The 20,660-nt window shown below is 54.7% G+C and overlaps 2 protein-coding genes across 2 annotated transcripts in view; one reads left to right on the forward strand and one right to left on the reverse strand.

Moving 5' to 3' along the window:
- Positions 1–12,798, forward strand: part of ESCO1 (establishment of sister chromatid cohesion N-acetyltransferase 1) — a 35,965-nt gene extending 23,167 nt beyond the window's left edge. Inside the window, exons 8-12 of the mRNA XM_054179682.1 lie at positions 1,973–2,104; positions 6,819–6,908; positions 8,946–9,089; positions 9,910–10,097; positions 12,624–12,798. Of these exons, the coding sequence (XP_054035657.1) occupies positions 1,973–2,104; positions 6,819–6,908; positions 8,946–9,089; positions 9,910–10,097; positions 12,624–12,771 (702 nt within the window). The 3' untranslated portion in view covers positions 12,772–12,798. The remainder of the gene's footprint in view (positions 1–1,972; positions 2,105–6,818; positions 6,909–8,945; positions 9,090–9,909; positions 10,098–12,623) is intronic.
- Positions 12,799–15,578: 2,780 nt separating this feature from the next.
- Positions 15,579–20,660, reverse strand: part of GREB1L (GREB1 like retinoic acid receptor coactivator) — a 99,087-nt gene continuing 94,005 nt past the window's right edge. The window contains exons 31-33 of the mRNA XM_054179683.1: positions 19,739–19,939; positions 18,092–18,230; positions 15,579–16,999 (exon numbers count right to left, since the gene is read on the reverse strand). Coding sequence (XP_054035658.1) covers positions 16,836–16,999; positions 18,092–18,230; positions 19,739–19,939 — 504 coding nt within the window. The 3' untranslated portion in view covers positions 15,579–16,835. The remainder of the gene's footprint in view (positions 17,000–18,091; positions 18,231–19,738; positions 19,940–20,660) is intronic.

Below are 20,660 nucleotides of genomic sequence, written 5' to 3' on the forward strand. Positions count from 1 at the left end.
CCCAAACCAACCAAGAAGCCAGCACAGTGGAGGACTGAGTTTTCACACCTTGAGAAACCTCCTCTTGCCCTGGCTTTGCAAGCCTAGCCTCAGGCTTCACCTTGCTGTCTTCCTTCAGAAAATGAGCATCCTCCTGTTGCTGCCTCTGTCTGCAGCAGGGGGTGTAGCTGGGTGCACCGTTGAAGGAAGGGCTCCTCAGGTTCAGCAGCTTTCTCTGGGCTGAGTTCCCTCTCTGCTCTTCAAGAGAAGTTCCTCTCTGGGCAGTTGTACCTTTGGTTTCCTCTTGGAAGGAAACCTGTAGCTGCAGTTTTGATTTCCCTGGTGACTGCTTGACATAAGTTGTCCTGGGCAGGGGCCTGGGCTGTTCTCTAGCTCCTAGAGGGACCTAAACATTTCTTGCTCCTTCCATCCTCAAAGATCTGATTTGTAACCACTGGGGCTGTGCTGCCAGATGCTTCCTTTCTGAAGCAGGCTTTCTGGCTGTGAATATTGCCAGCCCTTAGGAAGCAAGATGAAGTTCAGGTCATTAATCTTCTTGCAGATTGTGCTCTTTGAAGTTGTGCACACAGGTCCATTTTCTTTTGGGAAGTGCCCCCAAGTCTTTCTTTGCTTAAACAGAACCTTAGAATACAAAATGAGGTTTTGGGTCTCTGCTGCTTGTGGTGTATGTGAAAACAGGTGAAAAGGGACACTTGCATAAACACCATTCACAGAGGTAGTTACAGAACAGACAGTGTGTTTGAGCACCAAGCCATAAGCATTCCTTTTGGGCCAGAGGCTTCAGTCCAGCTGCTGTTCTCTTGCCCTTTGCCAAAGGCACCCCCTGCACCTGACACCTCCCTCTTCCCTAGGCACTGACACCTTTGAGCAGGCTTCCAAATGACTGTTTGAATGAGTAAACCAAAGCAATGGGTGCTGAGGGGGTGCCCTGAAGTGGGTAGTGGCTAATGTAAAGGGATATGAATGAACTGCTGGCATCTTCCACTTGTGCTGCAGCTGCTGTCCAGGCTCTGAAGAATGAAAGTTCTGAACCCTCTGCAGTTAGGACAGCATGGAGACACCACAGCTAGCTGGTTTCAGTTATGACTTCAGACCTGGGAGTGTATTAGATGAGGCTTTAAATCCCTGAAGAGAGGGCTGGAGATCACTGATGCTATTTGACTGCCCTGAAATGTTTTGTGAAACCCTGCAAGGCAGTGCTCAGCTCTTGCACATGTGCTGCTGAGCTTACTGATGCTTTCTGGCATGTAAAGTCACAGATCACAGCATCACAGGATGGTAGGGGTTGGGTGGGACCTCTGGAGATCTTCCAGTCCAACCCCCTGCCAGAGCAGGAGCATAGAATCCAGCACAGGTCACCCAGGAACACATCCAGACAGGGCTGGGAAGGCTCCAGAGAAGGAGACTCCACAACCTGTCTGCTCCAGGGCTCTGTGACCCTTACAGTAAAGAAGTTCTTCCTCATACTAAGGTGGAACTTCCTGTGCTGGAGTTCTCATCCATTGCCCCTTGTCCCCTTCCCAATAGTCAGGAGCTCAGCTCAGCTTTGGCTCACCTCAGAGCATCTCACAGGCAGGAGCAGATCTGTAGGGAAACCCAAACAGTGGGGGGCTGGATGTGGGAGCTTTCTTTGTGGGAAATGCTTCTGTTTGCTGCAGATAGGGTAAGAAAGGAAGAATTCTCTGTTTTTTGCCTTTCATGACATGAGAGAAGTCATTGGATCAAAACTCATGGGGCTGGAGCTGATTGCACCTCGGTGGAGCTTGCTTGGTGCCTGTGCCCCTGGAGGCTCCGTGTGTGTGTGACAGGCAGGGTTCCATCCTCTGCTGGTCTCTCTCTCCTGTTTCACCCCATTTTACCTCTGTGGTGATCTGCAGAAGAGAGCTGCTGAAAGACACATCTGACCAGCTGAAAGCTCAGCTGAGCCCTGCATGCTGTGACTGACAGACTCCTCCTTGTTGTTTGTGAGCAGGACGCAGGACAGAAGAGGTTTGGTGCCGTCTCCTGCAACGTCTGTGGGATGCTTTACACGGCCTCAAACCCAGAGGACGAAACCCAGCACCTGCTCTTTCATAACCAGTTCATAAGTGCTGTCAGATATGTGGTAAGGAAGCCTTCTCTTTTTAAAGACATCAACATTCTCTCCTGTTTGCTGTATAGGAGCTGCAGGTCACATACAGTGTGTCTTGTTTTACCAGCAGGCCATGAATGATCCCCTTTGGGAGCTGTTTGTAAGAGAGGTTCTGTGTGCTGTGGAATGATAGCCAGTGGGGGGTTCATTGCCTTTGTATTCCTTCTGTCACCATTCCCTAGTCTTGCAGGGGGGAAGAGTAGTGATAGGAAAACAAAGGAATGTCCCTGTTCTGCCAGTGCTGCATGCAGGGTGCAGTGCCAGGCTTTGCAGTGTTGGATTGCTACTCAGATAAAGGCCTGGTTCTGAAGTTGTGTCTGAATGACTTAGTGTATCAGGAGAGGCTGCCTACAATCCAGCTGTTAGAACTCCAGAGTGTTTTGAAAGGACTGAATTTATAGTCTAAAGTTTTCCATAACTTCCTTGCAGTGTGCCAGCTCTGAGTGTATCTGTGGGATCAGAGCTCTGACCTGGAAAGCTTTGTGCAGTGCAAAGGCTGTTGCAAAATCAGCTATTTCCCACTAGCTGTTGGTACAAGACTCAGAGGCAATAGCTGCTCAGGTGCCTGAACTCCAGAGCAGACTCCCCAAAGTCTGTTTCTGTCTCACACATGTTGCCTTCAGTACTCTACAACTGACTAGGCAAGACCTCCAGGATCACTGAACTGAGGCCACCAATTCCTTTCCTGTCAGTGGTGCTCTTGAAGCTCAAGCTCAATTTCATCCCCCTGTTTACCACTGTAAATACACAGCTTCAGGGCTGAGAGTTTGAAGCTGGCTGGGAAAGAGTTCTGGTACTTGTCCTCAATAATCCAAACACCTCTCAGGGTCTCTCCTGACACACTTTAGCCTCCTTGCAGGGTGAGGCTGGGCAGAAGGTGTGGTGGGACAGAGGAGGTTACAGTGGCAGCACACAGTGCATTTCCTCTCTTTCTTCCTGTCTCTCTACACATTGTCAGGGGTGGAAGTGCACATTCCATACTGAGCCTGACTGTTAGGGAAAATTTCCAACATGCTTTTGTTAGTGAGGACCAACACAGTGTTCACCACTTCTTCCTCACTACCTCAGTGGTTCTGAGGAACAGAGCAGTGCAAGAAGCAAACACAGCCTGATGTTGTGTCTGTATTCAGGCAGCAGGGAGTACAGGTGTGTGGAAAGGCAGCAGGTTTGCTGTCCCATTCCCTGCTCCTACAGAAGACCTTCCAAAGCCTGAAGCAGCACATGGGAAGCAGTCTGTTGTCTTCTGACTTGTGCTTTCCCAGCCAAATCTGCCTCCCAGGTTATTTTAAGCTCTGAGCAGAACATAGTTCCTGTGGAACTGAGTGCTGAAGGTCTGAGCTGCCTTGCTGCTGATGCTGGAGCCCTCTGTCCATCACTTACTGCACACCTGGCAGCACCCCTTGAGGGCAGCACCCAGCACAGTGCTGTTTGTGATGTGGGAGCAGCTGCTTGGCTCTGGCCCTTTTTGGATGACTTCTTTCTGCTGTCATTCTGTTGCCATCACACTGAACAAGCAGCAGCAAGCTTCAGCCTCCTTTAAATTAGAGGTAGATGGAAGTGAGTGGAGTGTGCACTGCAGAGCTGCCCTCTGCTCTCAAGCACGTTCCTCACAGCACCTGTAGGATAAGTAGCTGTGCCATGGAGGAGAGGAGGGTGCTGCAGCAGTTCTTACTCACCAGTGGGCTCTGCACAGCACCCTCTGCCCAGCTGTGCTGACTGGACTGTGTGTGCCATGCCTCTGTGGTGAGCACACACTGCAGTGCCAGGGAGCAGTGGTGCAAAGACAGCATGTGTCCTGGTGGGAATGAAAGCTTTCCTTTTAACACCCTTGAGCATCACAGACAGTGCTTGGGCATCTGACTCTACAGTAAAGAGCTCTTAGTGCCCACAAGTAGTGGCAATTAAAATTCTCTTCCCAGCTTGGAGAAGAGAAGGCTCCAGGGCGACCTCGGAGCTGCATTTCAATATCTCAAGGGGACCTACAGGAAGGCTGGGAGGGACTGCTCAGAAGGGCTGTGGGGATAGGATGAGAGACAGTGGTTTGAAACTGGGCAGAGTTAGGTTGGACAGCAGGAGGAAGCTCTGCACAGTGAGAGGTGAGACACTGGCACAGGTTGCCCAGGGGTGTGGTTGAAGCTCCATCCCTGGAGACATTGAAGATCAGACTTGATGTGGCCCTGGGCAGCCTGACCTGGTTGGAGGTGTCCCTGCTGAGTGCAAGGGGGTTGGAGAAGATGCCCTTTGAGGGTTCCTTCCAACCAGGTGCAGGCTGTGACCCTGTGAAAGGCAAAGCAGTTTCTCTGCTGTTGCAGACAGTGCTTTTGATTCTTGCTCCAGCGAGGTGGCTTTGCCATCTGCCTGGGGGAAGGAGTCCTACTTTAGTTCTCAGGGCTTGAAGCACCTTGCAGACTGTTGTGTTTGATTTAATAGTCTGAAAATAGTGAGGTTTGGTTAAAAAAAAAATGAATAGCTAAGGGAAATAATCTTCAGCTCCCATGCAAGACCCTGGTACTGAAGCACAGCTTGGGGAGGTGTCTGCTAGGGCCAAGGGCAGCTGCAGCACGTTTTCCTTCATCTTAGAACATGACAGAGCTGTGACCAGTCTTGCAGTGTCTGGTTAAAGGAGGCCAAGACTGAACAAGAAGGATGCTGAAGGTGCAGATCCTTATAGGAAATGTTAGTTTGCACTGCTGAAGTCCTCAGAGCTGCATCAGTACCAAAGGAACTTGGCTTTAAAATGCCTCCATGGAACAGCTTGGATGAGCCTGAGCTTTGCAGAATCTTTTTGGCAAGCTTCACCTGAAAGAGACATTTCTGAGTAAAGTCCAAAGTGCTTCAGTTTAGAAGCTCCTCCTCCTGTGGATGTGGAGGCCCCAGGATCTGAATTGCTGAAGCACATGAACAGGTGGACAAGAGTGAAGGTGCTGAGCTCTCAGTGCTAGGGAGTCAGTCATTACAGGGGTACAGAACTCTCTGGAGGCTTCTTGCTTGAAAGCACAATCAGCAGTGTGATGTGCAGAAGTGTGTTCCCCCCCTGGATTTCACTTTGTTGGCAGTGCCTGGCTGTAGCAAACAAGATGCCTGAGCTGCAGACTTGGGGTGGGGAATGTTGTGCAGGAGGCCTGCAAGCTAGAATGTAGAGGTCAGTGTTTGGCATCAGCCCTGCAAGGTTCTGGGTGCTGTACTGGTAGGGTTATGAACACACTGCATTGATTCCCTGAGTGAGGCATGGTCACAGCTGGGTTAAAATAGGTACAGAAAGCTTGGGCAGGGCAAACAGGGAGGAAAAAGACAACTGAGAGAGGATGGTCAGAGGCTGGGCAGCAGTAATCCCTGCCTGCCTCTCCTCAGGCCTTTTCGAGCAGCCTCCGGGAGCGTGTCACAGTCCCACAAGCCGCACTGTGCTGCTTGCCTCAGTGCTGTGACACTGCTGTTGGCTGAGCTCTGGGTGGGGACCATCATGTGCACAGGCTCCAACAGGATCTGCATCTGTGTTGGTGTTCAGTGCAGCTGCTGCTGGGGAGCAGCAACAGGCAGGGCCGAGGTGGTGGCTGCGCTGCAGCCGGTGCCGGGCCGGGTGCTGAGCTCAGGTCTAGGGAGTTCCAGGGCTAGCAGCAAGTTCTCCTCCTGCCTTGTGTGGAGTGAGGGCATCAAACCAGCACTGAAGTGAGCTACAGCTTGAGTCTTGTAACAGTTGGTAGTTTGCATGGCACTGGCTGAGGGCCAGGTTCGGTGGTGGAACACCATGAAGGTGCAGACTTCAAGGAGAACTGCTCCAGCAGCATTGCTTCTTCAAAGGCTTTTTGCTGGGAAGTGGCTTGGACTGAAACCTGTAGGTCAGCCTTCCCAGAGCCTGGAGCTGCCTCTGCATTCAGTGTTTTTGGGCCCCATCAAAGCAGCTTGAGTTCTGATGTCTGCCAGTCCCATCTTGCTAGATTTAAGTGGCTTTTTTGTTTTGTCTTTTCCCATGCAGGTACTGCTCATAATTCACCACCAGTGTGGATCTGAAGAAGAGTTAATTACCTCTCTTTTTTTGAGTCTGTTAATACTTCAGATACACACAACCTCCTTCCCCATTAGATTCTTAGAAGGTAGTTATCAATTTCTTTCTAGTATCCTTCTTGTGGCTTTGACATTGATGAACAGCAACCCAAACACTGACCTCTCAGCTCTTCCCGCCGTGCTGGGCAGCTGCATGCCGGCTCAGGGCCTCCCGGAGGTCTTTCGCATGCCAGACTCTACAGCTGAGTGTTTGTGGAGGTGACTCTGTGCCAGAGAGAGCCTTCCTGGAAAGCTGAGGGCATTTCCCCACCCCCTGCCCCGTGGCCCAGGGCTGTGGCGTAGGGCTGGAGAGCAGCGATGGGAGCCGAGGTTCGCTACTTGTCTGCAAATTCAGTTGGCACCGCAGCCCTTGGGGCAAAGAATCCATCCAGCTGGGCAATTTGTAAGACACTTGGAGAGATTGTCTCTAGCTGCAGTGAGGCTGTTGTATGAGTTATGGTAGACAGGAGATCATCCTGCGTGTGCTGTGCTCAGAGGCTAGCTGCAGTTCCCTTCTCTAGCGAGGCAGCTGCCGAGTAGTCTGTGACGTCTCTGCAGAAGTTCAGTGTCTAGCCAAAGGATGTGCAATTGCTGCTTGTGGAAGTCCCTCCTGTGCGTGGTTTAGATGAATGTTTGTTTTCTTTAGGGCTGGAAAAAGGAGAGGATCTTGGCTGAGTATCCTGATGGAAAGATAATAATGGTCCTGCCGGATGACCCCAAGTACGCGCTCAAGAAGGTACGGGGCTGGAGCGGGGCTGGGGCTCTGCCGGGGCGCTGCTTGCCTGTGAGTGCTGAGAGTCCCCTTGGGGAGGTTTGTGTGGCCCAGCTAGAATCATAGAATTGTTTGGGTTGGAAAAGCTCTCCAAGATCATCCAGTCCAACATCAACCCAACACCACCATGGCCTCAGCTGCCCTGGCCACACGTGCCTGGAACACCTCCGGGATGGGGACTCCACCACCTCCCTGGGCAGCCTCTGCCAGTCCCTGACCATTCTGGCAGTGAAGACATTTTCCCTAATCTCCAACCTGAACCTCCCCTGGCACAACTCCAGGCCATTTCCTCTCCTTCTAGCACCTGAGCCTAGGGAGCAGAGCCCAACCCCCAGCTCACTGCAGCCTCCTCTCAGGGAGCTGCAAAGAGCAATGAGGTCTCCCTCAGCCTCCTCCACACTCAACACCCCCAGCTCCCTCAGCTGCTTCTCCCCAGCCCTCTTCTCCAGACCCTTCCCCAGCTTGGTTGCCCTTCTCTGGACCTGCTCCAGCCTCTCAATGTCCTTCTGGGAGTGAGGGCCTCAAAACTGAACCCAGTGCTCAAGGTGTGACCTCACAATTGGTGAGTGCAGGGCCACGGTCTCTGCCCTGCTGCTGCAGGTCACACTGCTAACCTGTGAGCAGCTGAGCCTGCTGCAGCTGCAGAAACCATCCTCCTCCTCTTCCTCCTCTTTGCACCAGCTCTGCTGGGCCTGATCACACTCTTTCACCTTCAGGACACTGAGGGGATCTGCTGGGGTTTAGTTTGTACTCCTACACAGTATTTTATACCCTTCTAGATGGCTCCCATTGGTACCATGCCTCATGTCTCTCCTGGCACAGTGCACTGGTGGAGACTCAGCAGGGCAGGTCTGTGTCTTGCTGTGCTCATAAGCCCTGCTGTGCATGGCAGGTGTTAGTTATAGAGCCATGGAATGGGTTGGCTTGAAGGGACTTCAAAGCTCATCCAGTTCCAACTCACCAGCCCAGCTTGCTTAAGGCCTCATCCAGCCTGGCCTGGAACACCTCCAGGGAGGAGGCAGCCACAGCCTCCCTGGGCAGCCTGTGCCAGAGTCTCACCACCCTCACTGCAAAGAATTCCTTCCTCCTCTCCAGTCTAAATGCCCTCCTCAAGCTTCAGTGCATCCTCCTGTGTTCTGTCACTCCCAGCCCTTGTCCAAAGTCCCTCCCCAGCTCTCCTGTATCCCCTTCAGGTACTGGAAGGCTGTTCTAGAGTCTCCCAGGAGCCTTCTCCAGGCTGAACAGCCCCAACTCTCCCAGCCTGGCCCCACAGGGGAGGTTCTGCAGCCCTCTGATTATCTTTGTGGCCTCCTCTGGAGCCTCTCCAGTAGCTCCAGGCCCTTCCTGTGCTGGGGGCCCAGAGCTGGAGGCAGTGCTGCGGGTGGGCTCTGAGCAGAGCAGAGGGGCAGAATCCCCTCCCTGTGCTGCTGCTCTCCCTGCTCTGGCTGCAGCTCAGCACTCAGCTGGCTCTGGGCTGCCAGGGACCATTGCTGGCTCCTGGGGAGTTTGTCACCAACTGACACCCCCAAGGCCCTCTCCTGCAGGCTGCTCTCCAGCCACTCCTCGCCCAGTCTGGGTTTGTGCTTGGGGTTGCCCTGATCCAGCTGCAGGACCTTGCCCTTCATTTACTGCTAGAACATCATAGTCCACACTTCACCTGCCTTCTCTCTGCTAGCCTTTGGCTGATGATTGATTTTGGACTTCATGGAAGCTCCAAGCCTGGCAGTGCTCAGAGCCAGGTTGGATAAGGCCTTGAGCAAGCTGGGCTGGTGGAGGTGTTCCTGCCCATGGCAGGGGAGTAGAACTGGGTGAGCTTTAAGGCCAGGCCTCACTGAGGGACTGTTTGTGGGGGCTGATGTGTTGCAGGCTGCTGAGGGATGTCCTTGCCTCCTGGGAGAGCTTTCAGTGTTCTGGGGCCCTTGGTGTGTGGTGCAAATACAGAGCTCTGTCCAAGTGTGCATTTCCCTGCTTCCTGAAGAGCATTTAAACTTCTCTTGGCAGGTGGAAGAGATCAGAGAGATGGTAGACAATGACCTGGGGTTTCAGCAGGCTCCACTCATGTGTTACTCCAGAACCAAAACTCTTCTCTTTATTTCTAACGACAAAAAGGTTATTGGCTGCTTGATTGCAGAGCACATCCAGTGGGTAAGTGCCTGAGCAGGGCAAGGGCAGGGCTGAGGGCTGGGTGCTTGTGTTCTCCAGCCAGCCTGAGGCTACAGAAGCAGCCGGGAGCCGTCCGGCCGCCCGGGAGCTGTCCAGCCGCCGGCAGCTGGGGCCTCTGTGTGCGCCTTGCGCAGCCCCTGGGCAGTGTGCTGGCCTGGCGCCGAGGCTCACACCTGCTCAGCTGAGAGCTGGCCGCAGCTGAGGGCTGCCATTGTGCTTCCTCTGCTACTCTTAGGCCAGCTGTGGATTCCTGTTGCTTGTTGACAAGCAGATCCAGCTGCCTGCCTGACAGAGCCAACAGGGGTGAAGAGCTGGGGACTCTGTAGGACTGAGCTGGAGCATTACAGAGTCCCAGAGCTCCACAGCGAAGAGCAGCAGAGGCCAGAGCTGGGCAGGACAAGAAGTTGTGCTGCCAGGGAAGGAAAACTGATGGCAGGAATTTCTTGCATATTTTGGCTGTTCCCCTGAGCTGTGCTGCTGCTTTCTAGCACCCCTTGGGAGCAGCAGACAAGGGGCACACCAAGCACAATCGGAGAAGTTGATGCAAACACTTCAGGTGGCAGGAAGAACTGCATCAGCTGTGGCTGGTGGTGTCAATTGGATCAGCTTTGGAGGGTGTCTGGTGTTAATCTCTTCTGTTCCAATACTGAAGCTGTTAAGACAAATTGAGGCATAAACTGCAGCCTGGCTGGGGAAGGTGGCTGGGGAAGGCTGCTTGGCTGGAGGCAGCTGCCCGAGAGCTCTGCGCAGTCACTGCGATGCTTTCAGCAAGTGACCGACGGCTCGTTCCCGTCGCCTGCAGGGCTACAGAGTGATCGAGGAGAAGGTTCCAGAGGTCAGCTCAGAGAATGAGAAGGTGATCTTTGAGAGGCAGAAGGCCTGGTGCTGCTCCACCTCCCCCGAGCCTGCCATCTGTGGCATCAGCCGCATCTGGGTGTTCAGCATGATGCGGCGCAGGAAGGTCGCCTCCCGCATGATCGAGTGCCTCAGGTAAGGCTGCAGCAGGCCCCGGCCAGGGCATGGCCCCGGCCAGGACATGGCCCTGCTGCTGCTGCCACTGGGGCTGTGCATCTGGGCACAGCTGGCAGCTCTGGTGCTGTGTGGAGCTCAGCAGCCAGCACCAGCAGCTTGTCTACCAGAGACCTTTCTGCTCAGGGCAGTTGTCCTGAGTCACTCGAGAAGGTTGCCACAGAGCTTGGCTGAACTCCTCCGAGGCAACCATGAGTGAAGGCAATGAGAGGCTCTGGTCAAAGCGTGAGGCTGCCCAGCTGTTAGGGACCGAGCCCTAACTGTTGGCCAAATGTCCATTCCTTAGAGGTTGGAAGGTTGCTCTGCCCTTAGAGCAGAGGGCACCAGACTTTGGTCCTGACAGGACAGGGACTATGGCTTTGAGCTGGGAGAAAGGAGATTGAGACTGGAGATGAGGAAGAAATTCTTTAGCATGAAGGTGGTGAGACACTGGAGCTGGTTGCCCAGGGAGGTTGTGGAGGTGTTCCAGGCCAGGCTGGATGGGGTCTTGAGCAAGCTGGGCTGGTGGGAGGTGTCCCTGCCCATGGCACGGGGGTGGAACTGGATGAGCTTTGAGATCCCTCCAGCCCAAACCATTCTGTGGTTTGTATGAGTCCATGCAGCTGGTGGCTTGGAGCTGTTTTGCCTTACTGGGGTTCAGGAGCCTGCTGGGATGTGCTCAGTTTCCATGGAGCTCCACTGGTCAGTGGGCAGTGTTCAGCTGGAGGCTGTGCTGGGTCTGCAGGAGGACTCAAACATCCACTCTGCTGTGCAGGGAAATGTTCCAAATGTCCAATCTCCAAACCTTAGCTTTCTTCCACTGATGCTTCACAGAAGTTTAAATGCCTGCTCTGAGCAATGCCAAGAGCTGCCCAACTCCTGCTGCTGCTGGGCTGTCAGATTGGTGCCAGGTGCCTGGCCGGCTCCATCTTGTTGGAGTTTGTGGCACAGGTGCTGCCGTGTCTGCCAAGGCCTGGCAGCCCTCTTGGGTGCTTGGAGAAGCTAGGAAAGCTCTGCAGGGTGCATCTTGCCTGGCTGGTGGAGCAACTGGAAGGGTCTGACTGGATCACACTCTGCCTGACCCTTTACCGTCTGTTAAGCTGCATTCAGCTGAGCATTAGCTTGATGAATTCTGCCTGGTTTGGGCTGACTGTTTCCAGTGTGCATTCAGTAGCTGCCCAGAAGCTGCTTCTAAAGGAGTGCTTTCTTCCCCAGAGTGATGCTGGCCCTGCTCCCTCAGCTACAGCTCTGAAGGATCTTTGGAATCAGCTGTGGTGGTTGGTGGCAGCTAGTGAGAAGTCTCAGCTCTGAGCCTCAGTCTCTGAGCTCTGCAGGGCACGGTGCCAGTTGGTGCTTGCTTGGCTGCTGCCAGCTCCTTGCTGCGTTGGCAGCAAACAGGGCACCAGGAGCTCTGGGCCTGGCCTGAACAAGGGAACCCAGGAAGCTGCAGAAGGGAAAGGCAAGGAGTGAGGCTTTGCTGCTTGATGGCAGTGAGCAGTTGGAGCTGCTCAGCTGCCAGTGGCACTTCAGTGTCCTTGCTAGGGAAAGCTGCTTGGAGCAGGACGCTGCTGGCAGCCGGCGGAGCCCTGGCGCACACTGGGGGCATCCTGGCAGATCTTTAAGCCCGCTCTGAGCACGTCTGCCCTGCTTTGCTCAAGCTTCCACAGCTGACCTGGAGTCACAGAAACCTGGCCAGGCAGTCTGCAGACCCTTGCAAAGTCATCTGCCTGAGGAGACAGAGGAGGGAATCAAGTTGAGCGTAACTCAAAAGGATTTTGCTCCTCTCGTCTCCTGCTTTGGTGCAGCTGTCCCTGTGCTGGCCCTTGCTGCTTGCTCTGCAGGCACAGCTCAGCCTCCTTGGTAAGAACTAAAAACTTAGGTGAGACTTCTCCTGCTCCCAGGGGCAGATGCTGCCTCCTGCCCTGCAGAGCAGTTTTCTGAGTGGCCAAAAGCAGAGCAGTGCCTCTTGATTCTCTACCCTCTTCCTGAGGAGCAAGCCACAGGGTCAGGGTGTGCAGGAGGAAGTGAAGCACTTTGGATCTTCCATTTCAAAGAGGTTCACTCATGGACTGTGCCCTTAGGTGCCCTGCAGTAATCCAAGACGTGCTCCCACCCAAGTGGCAGATATGTTTTCAGCCCAGGAGCTTGGAATGTCATCAGGGCCTTCCAGCTGTCTCCATGAGCATGCTGGCAGCTCAGTGACTGCAGCCATGGCCCCACCACTCACTGCTGTGGAGAGATTTCAAGCCACCTTTGGTTTTCAATCCTGGCACTGACCTGGGCACAGCTCACAGTTTGTCTGAGAGCCCTCTCAGGGAAGAAGTTTCTTCTGCTGTCCAACCCAAATCTCTCCTGGGGCACGCTGAGGCCTGGCACTAGTTCCTGGGGAGCAGAGCCCACCCCCCACCTGGCTCCAGCCTGCTTGCAGGGAGCGTAGAGAGCAGTGAGGTCTCCCCTCAGCCTTTTCTCCAGACCGAGCACCCCCTTGTTCGGTTTGCTTTCCAACAGGAGCAACTTCATCTACGGCTCGTACCTGAGCAAGGAGGAGATTGCCTTCTCCGACCCCACTCCCGACGGCAAGCTCTTCGCCACCCAGTACTGCGGCACCGGACGCTTCCTGGTCTACAACTTCCTCAACGGCCAGCACCAGGCCTAGCCGCTCCCTGGGGAGGCCTCTGCCCGCGGGCCCCGGGGGGCAGCCCTGCGGCGGGAGCCAGGGCGGTTTTATCACAGTGAACTCAGGACTGGTAGCAACCCGCAGGTTGTGCTATTTTGTAACTGTCAGCGCGGCTGCGGCTGCCTCCTGTTTTTTAACAGAAAGCTATTTTGGTAACTTTTGCAGAAGTTTGATTGTATTTTCTCTAGCTAGTCATGTTTACATGCAGCAGAAACTCTTCAGAGGGGGCTGTAAGCTGAGGCAAAGACTCAGCTCTCCCGACGAGGCCGGGCTGGAGTTCCTCACCTGCTGATGTGCCCCTGGCGTGGGCCTGGCCTCTGCTCCCTGGTGCCAGCGGCAGGGCGAAGCTGGGCAGGGCGAAGCTGGGCAGGGCGAAGCTGGGCAGGGCTGCTGAGGCTGTGCTCGGCCACAGCCGGGCGAGGAGCTGAGGGTGCAGCTGCCGGGGCTGGCCCCACTCACAGCCCCGCCACGGCTGCTGGGCTGCGCTCTGTGCACCACCAGGTGCTGGCAGCGCAGGACACTTGTGCCACCCCCTGTGCCCTTCCCCAGCAGGAATGCGGACCCCAAGGCCTGTGCTGAGTACACACTGTGGCTGAGGGACTTCACTTTGGTACTTGTCACTCCTGCAGAATCTCTTTTAAAGGGTTTGTATGTTGAAAACTGCTGTGGCCTTTCTTGACCTGTACATACTGTAGATAGCTGAGAAATAAAATACTTGATAGCCTTTTTTAAAGTTACTCTGTGGTGGTACCAAGTGTGACTGATCTTCAGGGCAGGGCTTGCTGGGCACTGAAACAGGGCCCCAGGGGCTTTTCAGGCAGCCTCTGGAGGGCAGAGGTGCTGCATTCTTACCTGTGTGGGGGCTCTGTGCATCACCCTCCAAGGATCAGCTCCCACAGGGCTGACAAGGTGATGCCTTCAGCCTTGAGTAGCAGCTGTGGGGCAGTCAGGACACATTTGCTTGTCTTGTGCTGGCCTTGCCTTGGCCTGGTGCTAGAGCACAGCCCTTGCACCACCTCAGAAGTGGTATAGCAGCTGACTAGAGTTCTGATCTCTGGAGGCTGCTCTTGCCAAGCTGTGACACAGAGACACAGATCCATCTAGGCTGGAAAAGATCCTCAAGGTTATCAAGCCTGGCCATGAACCAAGCACTGCCCACTCCACCACCACTCCCTGGCCCTCAGCATTGCATCTTCCTGGCTTTTAAATACCTCCAGGGATGACTTCTTGTTTTCAGGGGAGTGTTGAGCAAGCTCTAAAGGGCTTTGTCAAAAGAGGGTAGTGGGGTCACAGAAAAGCTGAAAGTGATCATCTGGCAGGCTCAGCAGCAAGAAGTGCTGAGGTGCTTCTGCTGCTCTTGGGTTCTGCCTGAGCAGTGCTGAAGTGTGGTCAGACCAAGCCCATCTTTGAGCTCAGGGGGAACAAAGCTGGGATTTACAGCTTGCTTAGCTCCTCCCTCTGGGCTGAGTGACCCAAAAGGCCTCTGCCAGACCCTCGTAGCCAGGGGGAAAGCTCTCTAGCTCTGGCTGCAGCCCAGGTTAGCTCCATAAGGTCACCACGGGAGCTTCATGCCCGTGGTAGGAGCTGGGGTTCTTGGGAGGCAAGCAGTGCTGGCTGGGAAGAATGACAGCAGCAGTGAGGAGAGAGGAAGCCTGCAGTGGTCACTTCATGGATTCCAATTTAATGAACCACATTATAAACACAGACACAGCTGGGACAGGTCCAGGTGATAAACATAACATGAGGTAGACTGACTAGTGAAGCTAAATTCACCAAGGGTTTTTTGGTTAAGAAAAAAATTTACACTAGGAAAGCAACATCTTGAACCCTCTTCCAAAAGTCCCAGCAAGCAGCTCCAGAAGTTAGACACAAAGGCTCTGCAGATGATTCTTCCCATCTTACATTCAAATGGAACCTGTGAGCAGCCAGAACATCTACAGGTCCAGTGTAGAGCTGGCCAGCTGCATACATTCATCAGAACAGCCTTGCTGGGGGAGGCTCAGCCCCAGCGAGCCGTGGCCCTGCCCAGTTGCTACTGTTGGTGATGGCAGCCAGTGACCATCAGCAGGGGGCCAGGCCTGCACCTCCTGGGCACAGCCTTCCCCAGCCCTGCTCCCGCACGGCAGAGGGGTAAGGAAAGGGTTTGCTGCTCGGTAAAGGCAAAGAATGGAGGTCCTGACTGCGCCCTCAACCCTGAAGATGCTTTTGCACTGCTTCACCAAAGGGCTCACTCCTGGTAGGAATCTCAGCACCTGGAATTGTAGGAACTTAGTGCAAACATCAAACACACAAACACAAAAAGGAAACCATCTCTGAGCAGTGACACCTGGATCTTCTACACCACACCAAGGCTCAGGGCTGGCCTCAAGCCCTTCCTCTGGCAAACCCAGAATGACTGCAATACATTCAGGTGTGGATCAAAAAGCTTCTCAAAGCATCTTTGCTGTCCCTGCTGCTCCCAGGTGCTACACTAGATAAGGCAGGTTGTGTCTGAAGGGAGAGAACAGGAAGGGTTTCCACCTGCTCCATTCACAGCCTCAGAGTTCAGCTCCATCAGCACAGAGATGCACACCAGCTCCCCTTGGCCTCTGGCAAATATATTACATTTTCTCATCTGTAAATAGCTCTTTTCACAAGATAAAAAAGTTGCTTCATTAACACTAGGCATAAAAAAATTACAAACACAGCCTTGCAGCTGCTTCTCCAGTGAGCTGCAGGTCGACTTCATTTCATTGCTTTCTTGGGGAGTAAATTCCTGAATCGCTGCCGAGCACTCACTGCAGCCTGCTTGCCAGTGAAGGGGTCACAAAGTGCAGGAAGCTGCTGATTGCTCTCAATCACCGAGCTAGCTGCAGGAGCCTCAACACAAACCTGCTGCAGTGTAACCCTGACAACCAACTGCCGCTGCACCCAGCCCATCCTGCAGCAACTCCTCCATTTACTGACCCTCCCTAGGCAGAACAATGTGCAGCTGCTCTTGCAGCCAGCATCTAGAGGTCAGTCCCAAAACACAGGACTGACAGTGCTGGGTGAGGCAAAGCTCTTTGCTTCCGGACAGTCTCTCCTGAGCCGTCCCAGAGCCCTGGGACATCTCCCCTCCCCCGAAGCTGTCGCAGTCATCCTTTGTTTCCCTCAGCTCCAGCTCGGGCGGCGCTGCCCTCCCGCAGGGTTTTTGTGTACACGGCTAGGAGCTGAGCCGAGCTCTGCAGCCAGCTGGAGCTGAGGGACACGGAGGGTAAGTTGCATATGGCAAGGCACCAGGTGTGCAGCAGGACTCGTGTCCATACACAGAAGAGGACGAGCCACAGGTTTGCAAGACTGACAAGAACCTGCAGGGGATTTGCTGGCAAGGGACCCCAATGGCCTCTGCCTGAGGAGAGCATCTGCGGGGAGCCTTTTGCTTTGAGCAGCAGGGAGGAGCTGCCTAGCAGGGTGCAGGGATGGTGCTGAGGGGAGCTGGGGGCACGGTGCCTGCCCTGCCTCTGCCGATTTGTTCAGGTTTAAGTAGTAAACTTTGACCACCTGTGGACATTCTGCCAAGGACAGTTTCAATACATAGACAATTACAAGGTTTCAACTAACACTGCACAGAGAAGGAGACTATTCCTCGTAGTACAAATATCTGTTCTATTGTCATTTCAAAGCCCTGAGTATTCCTGTACCGCAGTACAGAGCTGAGACGCGCTGGGCTCTCCCCACACAGCTTCCCCCGATCCCACCTGCTGGGCTCTGCTTCGTGCCACACACCGGAGCCAGCAGCTGCTGAGGGCAGCTTCTTCCCCTGGCCCAGCCGAACGGAAGGATTCCTCTCCAACCAAACGATGTCCTCTTCCCAGCTGCTACAGCCGGGCTGGCTGCGTGGCTCCTGCAAAGGACATCCCCGGGATCCTTCCGCCGCAGCCGCTGGGGTCGTTGTCTGCTGCGGCCGTGGGGAGTCGCTCCGAGCGGTCCAGAAAAATACAGGTTGCACTTTGCTCCACAGTGATTGTACTTGGTTTGTCACAAGCAGTTCTCCCTCCCTCTGCCGGCGGCTCTGGCCGAGCCTAGACGTGGCGGCCGGTGAGGAAGTAGAGAGGTTTGTCCTCGCTGCTGTTGGCCGTCTGGAACTCGTCCCGCAGCCGGAACTGCCACTCGTCCTCCAGCTCCAGCCGCACGATCGTCTGCCGCAGCGAGCTGCGGTCCTGGCAAATGACACACAGCGTGGCACCTGCAGGGGACAAGCACGGCAGCGCCTCAGGGCACAACTCCACTTCCTTCGGTCACCTGCCCAAGATCTAAGGAAGCCTCTGCTGCCAGCTATGAGCAAGGAGGGGAGGTCTATCAGCAGCCAGCCTGGAGGCCTGGAGCAGAGGCAGCAGTGGAAAGCATGAACTGGGCTGTGGGGTCTGCTCTGGGTCACTGCCCCACTGCTGCTGGGATCCTCAGCTGCAGCAGAGGACAGCTTGAACTCAAGATCACTACTGATCATTATGCCAAAGGAACAAAGCCTACCTTTCCCCCTTCCCCCCAAGAACATTTGGGGTTGTGCTGAAAATCCTTTAAGCCAGTCCCACACTTGACTCCTGGAGTATCCCTTAGGCATGAGAGGTGTCCTTGATGAGGCACAGCAGGAGAACAATGAACCAACTCCCTCATCCCTCTCTTAAACTCAGAGGCTCCTTCCACCTGGTGCTACCAGGCTGAGTCACTTCATGAGCTGTACCCGAGGGCCTGCTCTGTGTGCTGCAGCACAGCCCCTGGTCCATGGGCAGCTGTGGTTCAGCTCCCTCCACTCTGTGCTCCCAGGCAGGGAAGGACCTTTCTGCCAGGCATCCCCTGCCTGTCTGGGAGAAGAGCCTGCACCAGAAGTGCTGCCTCTGGCCACGTTCAACCCACACCAGCTCTGGGGGCTTGGCAATGGCAGCAGCATCCCCACCATGGCTGCCCCTGTGCTGGGGGCCCGAGATGGTGCAGGAGCACAATCCAAGCTGAGCATCCTGGGACTGGCTCAGGGTCACCCACACTGCCCTGTGGCACCTGCACCATCCTCACTCAGCACCACAGGGAGCTGCTGCAGCCATACCATCCTGCACCCATGTCCCTCCTTGCTTTCCTGCGCCCACTTCCATCTGAGGTCAGTCCCAAGTCCTTTACTGAAGCAGAGGTTCAGTCGCTTGCCCTTGTTACCAGCAGAGCAGTTCTCCTCTCTCCCCAAGGAAGCTGGTCAAGGCAGGTGGTTATCGCTCTGCCCTTCCCCTGTCGCCCATGCCACCAGCAGGCAGGAGAGCAGGCAGCACGCCCAGCAGAGCAGGGGAGTTACCTTTCAGGAACCTGAACCTCTTGAGGAGATCTGCAGCAACGAAGGAGTCACAGAGGTAGAGCAGGAGTCCACTGAAGAAGACTCCCTCGCAGCTGATGTTCACCGAGTGCGGGCGGGAGCTGACGTAGCAAATCGCCACCTGCAAGAGCAGGGAAGAGAGGAAGCCCTGCTGTGCTGGGGCAGGGAATGGAGCAGGACTTTGTGAGGAGAGAGGAGGCAGCTGGTGCTGGTGAAAATGCAACCCCAGCAGAATGCAGCGTGAAGCAAAGCTGCCCTGGGAGCCAGCACGCAGGACAAATGTCTAACTGGGGTCTGCAGGATGCTATCCCAGGGCTCGCTCTGGTTTTCTGCTCCCCTGTGAACTACCTGCTCCTAATGACTGTTGGGCTCTGCAGACTGTTCTAACAGACACACAAAGCCACTCCACCAGCACTGAGCTGCTGAAGCCTGAGCACTGGCCCCTGTCTCCTCTTGCTGACCACAGTCAGCAACTAAAAGGCTCCCAGTGCTGGGGCTCTCCTGTGTGTCAGTGCTCTGATGGCTGCTTGTACCAAAGGGATTCTTCTCTGTCTTGCCACTGACCTTCACAAAACCTTTGTTAGGTTTTCCCTCAGCTTCAGACTCAGTTCAAGCTGACCAGCAGGTTCCAAAGCTCTCATCTCCCTGAGGCAAAAGCCTAGCTCCCTACAAACACAGGCTCATGGAAAGTGAAGAGCTGCACTAAAAAGGAGGAGCTTTGGCCACAAGTGAAGAAGCCACCAGACAAGGGCTGCATCAGAAACTCCCTTGAGTTTGTTGCAAGAACAGACCAAACACAGGCAGCATAAAGCTGTGTGAGGGGACAGTGACCCCAAGAGTTCTGTGGGTAGCTTTCACACAGCCTCTGCAGCTCTTCCATTTATGTCTCTCAGGCAGACAGGCCCTGCTCCTTTGCAGTCACAGCAACCCAGCCCTGCCCACACCAGCATCTGCCAGGCCTCACTGCCAACTCCTCCAGCAGAGCTGGTCCCTTATCTCCCTGCAGAGTCTCCCTGCTTGAGACCAAAGTCTTCCAATGCTACCCTTGATACTTGAGAGCTCATGTGTTATGGGTTTAAGAACTGGGATGTCTTAAACCATGGAATTGAAAGTCCCCCAGGTACCAGAGAGGTCCAGGCAGGGGTGGGCCAGAAAGTGTAACCTGTCGTTATTCCATTCCCACAGCTCTGCACCTGCTCCCAGATATCAACAGGCAGAGTTGTGGCTTCTGCCCTCTCCTCTTTCTGCTCCCTTGTCTCTGCTGTGTGGGGCAGTAGGGCCTTGAGCTGGCAAGCTGAATTTTTACTGCATCATTCAGGCCTGGGTAGGGAGGCATGGGATGGGGTAGGGGTGGGGGGTGGCATTTTTGGGGGCAGGATTTGGATGAAGTTGGCTTAGTGTTTCTGTGTATTGTGTGTGGCTTTGTACTGTGGTCAGACACTTGTGAACAGTATTTCCATTCACATTTCCAGTTCCCTGCAGTCCTGTGTGGAGTGCTTTAGCCCTTTTGGGAGGTGTCAAAGAGCCTCTGTCTTGCTCCCTACCAACCCCAGACATCACCGAAGGGGTTTGCAGAAGGGAGATGTTAAGGGAAGGTTTCCCCTCCCCCTCGGCGCCCCCTAGCTGTACCTCACGGCCCATGTTCAGGTAGCAGTCGATGGCCAGCACAGGGTTCTTGAAGTTGTGGACAGCCTTGGGGAAGAGTCTGCAGGTGGCCTGCTGCAGGAACTTCTCCAGCAGGAACTGCGCCGGGGCTGCCAGCAGCGTGTGCTCGCTGTCAGGGGCACACACGTACTGCAGGGGCATTATTTGGGCCAGGCTCTCTGAAACCTGCAACAGACCAAGGGCAGCCCCTTTGAACCCAGCTGCTCTGCAGGAGCCCCTCTAGCAGGGGAGGGATCTCCATCACAGGGCAGGCAGAGAGGAGTTAGGGGAAAGGATCACAGCTCCCAGCTCCATTCTGACAAAGCATCACAGCACAGAAATAAAGCCAGTCCTTGTTCCATAGCTGCCAAGTACTTCAGTGGAGACCTGCCTGCCTGAAGAAGGGACAGCAAGCAGGGACCTCAAACCTGCCTGCCTCTGGGCAGTGTGGGACACAACATCCCTCTGGTGTGGAGTCAGCCACAGCAAAGGTTTCCTGGGGAGTTTTCTCACAGGCCAGTCTGTCACTACAGACTCCACTGCAAGCACAGGGGAAGGGACATTCAGAAAACCACCTCCCACAAAACTCCATCCTAGGGTTTAGTTGTGAGACAGGGAGAGAGCTTTTAGAAGAGGAGTACTGTGGGGGTGTCCAAAGGCACCAGGGACATGAACTGTAAGAGGCCTGGATTGAAGGCAGCCCTTGGAAACAGCCCTCCACAGAAAGCCAGCACAGGTGTCACATGCTCTGGTACAATGTTTGGCATCTCCACACCATTTGGATCCATACTGGGGTTCCCAGGTGGATTCCAGCAGGCTCCAATGTTCAGAGCCTTTGCTCAGGTCTCTTTTTGCCAGCACAAACCAGCAAACACTGAAATCTGGTGGCTGTGCTGGAAGTATTGAC

The sequence above is a fragment of the Dryobates pubescens genome, chromosome 3, assembly GCF_014839835.1.
Source record: "Dryobates pubescens isolate bDryPub1 chromosome 3, bDryPub1.pri, whole genome shotgun sequence".
In the NCBI taxonomy this organism is placed as follows: domain Eukaryota; kingdom Metazoa; phylum Chordata; class Aves; order Piciformes; family Picidae; genus Dryobates; species Dryobates pubescens.